The 5844-nt window shown below is 53.5% G+C and overlaps 3 protein-coding genes across 3 annotated transcripts; 1 reads left to right on the top strand and 2 right to left on the bottom strand.

Annotated features, from left to right (window-relative positions):
- Positions 1-137: 137 nt before the first annotated feature.
- PpBr36_01080 (uncharacterized protein) lies at positions 138-1115 on the bottom strand (the record flags this gene model as incomplete). The annotated part of the gene is made up of 1 exon (XM_029888269.1): positions 138-1115. One exon carries the CDS (start codon positions 1113-1115, stop codon positions 138-140), a length of 978 nt encoding a protein of 325 aa, XP_029752045.1.
- Positions 1116-1585: 470 nt separating this feature from the next.
- PpBr36_01079 (uncharacterized protein) lies at positions 1586-3950 on the top strand (the record flags this gene model as incomplete). The annotated part of the gene is made up of 4 exons (XM_029888268.1): positions 1586-1603; positions 1672-1986; positions 2065-2565; positions 2943-3950. 4 exons carry the CDS (start codon positions 1586-1588, stop codon positions 3948-3950), a joined length of 1842 nt encoding a protein of 613 aa, XP_029752542.1.
- Positions 3951-4977: 1027 nt separating this feature from the next.
- Positions 4978-5778, bottom strand: PpBr36_01078 (uncharacterized protein; the record flags this gene model as incomplete). Its single annotated transcript, XM_029888267.1, has 1 exon — positions 4978-5778. One exon carries the CDS (start codon positions 5776-5778, stop codon positions 4978-4980), a length of 801 nt encoding a protein of 266 aa, XP_029752541.1.
- Between the last annotated feature and the right edge of the window lie 66 nt (positions 5779-5844).

Raw genomic sequence — 5844 nt, 5'->3', positions numbered from 1 at the left:
AATCAAGCATGTTCAAACCTACAAAGTTTTACATCAGTATAATTGTACATGATGGACAGTTGAAGTCAGCGTTAACCAGGCGTAGTGCCAAACGCCCCCAACCAGTCCAGTGGACTTGGGTTTTGTGACCCCCAAAACTAAAGCCTTCCGCCCGTAAGTTCCTCGGCCACGTTTTTCTGGCGCTGCATCTCCCTAGCCTCGTTCGAGTGGCGACTGTCGTCATTGGACGTCCTTGCAAACTGGGCCATGCGCTCAGACACCTTGAAGGGCTTGCCCATGGCCATCCAAATGTTCTCAGCCTTGCTGCCCGTGTTCGGGTCTGTATGAGCATGGTGTTCTTCGGAGAAGAGGACCTCGATGCGCTTTGTAAGTTCCTCCTCGGTCACGATGAAATCCTTGGCGGCCATGTACAGGCCCTGGAGGGAGTCGCGACGACGCTCAGCCCGCGCCTCAAGGATTGCGGCGGTACGCTTGGCCGACTCGGCGGCCCGCTCGTGGCGGAGAGGGTCAAGCTCGACTTTGGTGCTAATAGTATCGGCGCGTATCGTCGAGCGGTTGAGGAATTCGTCTCTTCGCTCGGGCGCGTCGAAGGCGGCGATGGCTTCGCCACGGAGCAGGAACCTCTCACGACCCTCAGCCCTCTTCTTCTTCAACTGGCGCTTGAAGAGGCCCTTGAGACCCTCCTCAAGTGCGACCCTGCGGTCGTTGGTCAACTTCCTGCGCCACTGCTGGAGTGGTGTACTGGCCGTGTCCTTGCCCTCCAGCTCAGCTTTCGACCTGGGCATGACAGTGTCGACGTAACCATCCTGGAGACGCGGGTCCCTGCGGCCGTGGCTGGGCGTCCCGGGGGCACGCCGACGCAGGTCGAAGATTTGTCGGGGCACGGGGAGCTTGCCCTTGTTGCGGACCCTTGGGAGCACCTTGGACTGAGGCGGCTCCGGGAGGTTAATGAACTTGGGGGACTCGGGTGGAATCAGGACTTTTTGACGATGACGAGAGGTGGTGAATTGCCTAGCGCTGCTCGTCGCTGCGGAAGCCGCCGCGCATCTCAAGGACGAAACTGCTGCTGGGCGGAGAGCCAGCCCTTGGCCGCCCAGAGGCATTAGGGGTGGCATTTTGGCAAGGAGCCTGCAGTGAGCGACTTGTTCTCGCTGGTAAATGTCTTCTCCCCAAAAGGTTGCCGGTGCTATGAGGTAAATGAGTAGTTTCTGAATAGCACTTGGTTGGGTTGTTGATAGCTTTTGGAGATAAATCTAGACGAACGCTCTTAGAGCAGCGGAACCGTCGACAGCTTGCTTGGGACAAAATTCCAATTTCTCTCCAGGGATCAGTGCCAAGCCCAAGGTACATTGAGCATTCTGGTCGTCGAGTGACTGACGCGTTACCATTGGCTGACGAATCGCGTAATAGCGGGGCTCTCGGGCGGTGAGCGTCGACAAGCTGCGTGGGTGGGGGTCGAGCGCGATAAAAAAAAAAAAAAAGTTTCTATCGTTTCGAGAGTGCGGTCCTAATCGACCTACATAACCAATCCGTTTCTTCCGCCGCCAGCTTCAATCTTCTTTCTTCCCATCCAAACACCACCACGATGGGTACCAGAAAGAAGGTACGAGGAATCTCACAGTAAACTCTTTCCAAAAAACTCGGAAAACTGACAAAAATCCGAATCAACAGGAGGCGAACCTTCGGGCTCGCAAGGGCACAAGTTCCGATGGCATGGCCAACGTCCGCACAAAGGGCGAGAATTTCTACAGGACGGCCAAAAGAGTGAAGCAACTGAACGTCCTGAAAGAGGGCAAGGCTCAGCGCAACGCAGATGGCGTCATCACCAAGGCCGCGTCTTACCAGAGCAAGGATGTGCCGACGGCCGTCATCGAGCCCAACCGAAAATGGTTCACAAACACCAGAGTCATCAGCCAGGACACCCTGACGGCCTTCAGGGAAGCTGTGGCAGAGACGGAGAAGGATCCTTACAAAGTCCTGTTGAAGGTACGCTACCTCTAGCCTCGATTTAGAGACACAGTGTATGCGCTGGATTGACTGACCGGCCTCATTCTGCACTCACAGAGCAACAAGCTTCCCATGTCTCTCATCAGGGACGGGTCTGAAGTCAATGGTCTGAAGAAACACCAAGCAAAGATGACTCTTGAGACGACGCCATTTTCCACAACGTTTGGCCCCAAGGCGCAACGCAAGAGAGTCAAGCTTTCAGTCAACTCTATCAACGACCTAGCAGAGGATACCGACAAGAGCTTAGATACCTACAAAGAGAGGCAAGATCAGATCAGGCTTCTCAGCGGCGCATCCGGCACACCCGGGGATGATGAGGACGAGGCATCGGTTTCGATCGCCAAGGAAGCCGTCTTCACTAAGGGACAGTCCAAGCGTATCTGGAACGAGCTGTATCGTACAATTGACAGCTCAGACGTTATAATACATGTGCTCGACGCTAGGGATCCCCTCGGGACAAGGTGCAGAGCAGTCGAGGAGTACCTGAGGAAGGAGAAGCCACATGTTAAGCTCATTATGGTGTTGAACAAAGTGGACCTCCTTCCCACATCAGTTGTTGTGAGTATCACCCTAACTGTCCCCCCGCCTTATCAACCTCCCCATAGCACATCCTTCTTCCCCAATGTCTTAGTCAGGTACACCTACTGCATGTCTTGCGCATTGCACAATGTGGTCTGTTCCGTTATACATTGGGAATATTAAATTCCGCTTTCGCCTGCTTCTGGTCTTCTGGCTGGGGGTCGACAGCATCCCGTCTTGGTGATCTGTCATGAAAGTCGGTATTGGTCCATTTTGAGTTGAAATCTGCGCGTCCCTCGGGGCAACTTGTGATTGCGGAATTTCTTAGTTATGGCTCATACATCCATCATTGTCGCTTTTACCTGGAACCTCACAAATGACTTGTCGTTTAGGAATTTCGGCTAACATGTTGACAGGCTTCGTGGATCCGGGTTCTTTCCAAAGAGTACCCCACAGCAGCATTCAGGAGTTCCATCACAAATCCTTTTGGCAAAGGCTCGCTGCTTGGACTTCTCAGGCAGTTTTCTGGCTTGTTATCAAACAGGAAACAAGTTTCCGTCGGTATTATTGGGTATCCTAATACGGGCAAGAGCAGTTTGATCAACGCATTGCGTGGTAAGAAGGTGGCCACCGTAGCACCGATTCCTGGAGAGACCAAGGTGTGGCAGTACATCACTCTCACGAAGAGGATGTACCTCATCGATTGCCCTGGAATCGTGCCCCCTAGCAATGATGCTTCGCCGCAAGACCTACTTCTTCGTGGCGCGGTCAGGACCGAAAAGGTTGAAAACCCTGAGCAATACATACCCGCAGTGCTCGCCAAGACGAAGTTGCGACACATGGAGCGCACATATGATCTGTCCGGCTGGAAGGATCATATCCACTTCCTTGAGCTTTTGGCGCGCAAGGGCGGTCGACTCCTCAAAGCAGGCGAACCTGACGTGGATGGTGTTGCACGCATGGTGTTGAATGACTTTCTGAGGGGAAAGATACCGTGGTTCACACCACCGCCCGCACTTGAGGGTGACGCTGAGGGTGTTGATGGCCGTGAGGGCCGACTTGGCGAGATACCTTTAAAACGAAAGCGCGACGACGCCGAGAGCGTTGCCGACACGTCTATGGGTGCCCCGAGCCCAACATCAGACGATTCGGAAGACGATAAGGTGTCGAGCGATGATGAGTTTGAAGGATTCGAATCCGACAGCGAGCCAGATGCGACACCTTCAGAACCGGAGAAGGCCTCTGCGCCCGAGCCGTACATACAACTAGACGCTTCTAGCGAGGAGGACAGTGATGGTGATGTCGTCGAAGACGGAGGCGTAGCTATCACTGGTGCTGGAGATGGTGATGATGATGCAGACCGACCAAAATCCCTTTCTAGTCGCAATTCGAAGCCAAGTCGGAAGCAGAGAAAGGCGAGGTAAGCTGTCAAGGCGGATTTTAAACTTAAACTTCAACGTCGCAGGAGCATGTCCATTGTAATTCACATCTGGTCTGAGACTGAAGTGAGAAGACAATGTTTGGACTAGGGCCTGCGGGACTGCCCACCCTTGTAAGAGCTCGTAGCTCCAGGATTAGTTTTGCTGTGCCAGAGTCCTGTGAGGGCACGTGTTGGCATTCGAACCAGACGCAGACCCATCACTTGGGTCACCTATCATCATCCATTCATGGAGATCACTGCGTGTGACTCTTTTTGTCTTGAAGAAAGTGGTCCGAGCCTTGTCAGGCTGCAAGTTATCCCAAAGTTCTTGGGAAGTTATCATATAGCATGAGCATGAAATCAATACGAGATACCCATCAGGAAGCACTGTTTCTTCCTGAACTCACTTCACAGCTTCGCCGCAAATGACCAGATACCCGATATAGCGCTTGGTATGGCAGGACGCCTCGATTAGGTTATCCATATTCACAGACAATATTTTGTATTCGAGCGGGGGAAGCAGCGGGTGTACGAAGTACAACGTGACCCATGGCACATGAAACTTCCCGACCCGAGTGGACAGGCCCCAACATGGATTGTATATTATCACTCTAGGAGACGATATATACCATTGGGATCCTACCAAAGTGTCTATGAGAGTCTTTGTGAGACTGTTGTACGCAATATCTGTACGCGATCATGTTTGGGTTCAACGGTGCTGAGGGAAACTCAAGCAAGTTCCTGTTTATCTGAACTTTGCATATTGGTATACCTCCTGGCTACCCTATATGAACAGGTTAAATGGTCGAGATCTCATGATTAAGGGGATTGCGACACTGGCATTATTGACTATTAATATTAACCCACGAACGCATACTACACAATGGTGTTCAATGCCGTCGCTTCGCTGACTCGGTGTCAATGTGTAAATATAACCAGGTTGCTTCGGATAATGGCTATCCCAGTGCTCCGAAGGATTGTTGAACCCTTTCAGCCTGTACATGCTCGGAGCAAAACCAGTTAGCTCTTGTTCAAGATGTGGCGCGACTCTGTTTGAACTGCTGAAGCGCTAGCAGTGTGGTGTAAAAGACGGCCATAGCCCCCAGAATGGATAAGCCCAGTCCGAACTTCACCGAGCGTTGGGACTGAACCTCACTTGCCATGGCGGAGCTTTGGACTTTCAACTTGGGGTATGTGGTGGGTTGAGAGGTAATACCATGGGTTTTCGCTGGGGAGATGGATGAGTCCGTACTTTTATCTTTCTTTCCCTCTGACTTCTCCAGCTCCTCGGCCTGTTCAGCCGCCTTGAGGACGGCCTGATGACCCGCTTCGTCCTCCTCCGAAAACCCTTCTTCGCTCTCCTTTTCCTCCCCTTGTGCGTCACCCTTGTCCTTATCGCTGCCGCCCATGCCAGGCAGCTTGACAAAGGGGCCCTTGATGGCCCCCGCCGCGGTGCCGCCGAGGGCTCCGAGGGCGCTGGTAGGTATGGAGACGATGCCGCCGACGAGCGTGCCGACGACGGTGCCCAGACCTCCGCCGAGGGCGGCGCCCATGCCGCCACCGGCCATGGCTCCCTGGCCCCAGCCGCTGGCCAGGAAGCGCGCCTTTTTGCTGTGGCCGTGGGCCTCGACCTCCTTGGCGTGCGCCTCACGCAGGTACTTTTCACGCTCGGCCGGGTCCAGCGCCTTTGTGGCCAGGTCCTTGAACGTGTCGGCGGCCTGCTGGGCGATACGGGCCTTCTTGGCGATCTCGACGACCTCCTTGACTTCCTCCTCGGGCACGTTCTTTCCCTGGGCCTCTGTCTTTACCTGGTCTTCTGTGGCGGTGGACATGTTTGGCTATTTGTATGTTGGTTTGTTTGATGTGGCTGCTTTGTATAACTTTTTGGTCCTTTTTTT

This window comes from Pyricularia pennisetigena, chromosome 2 (genome assembly GCF_004337985.1).
Source record: "Pyricularia pennisetigena strain Br36 chromosome 2, whole genome shotgun sequence".
In the NCBI taxonomy this organism is placed as follows: Eukaryota; Fungi; Ascomycota; class Sordariomycetes; order Magnaporthales; family Pyriculariaceae; genus Pyricularia; species Pyricularia pennisetigena.
This window is presented reverse-complemented; position numbering and strand designations above follow the sequence as displayed.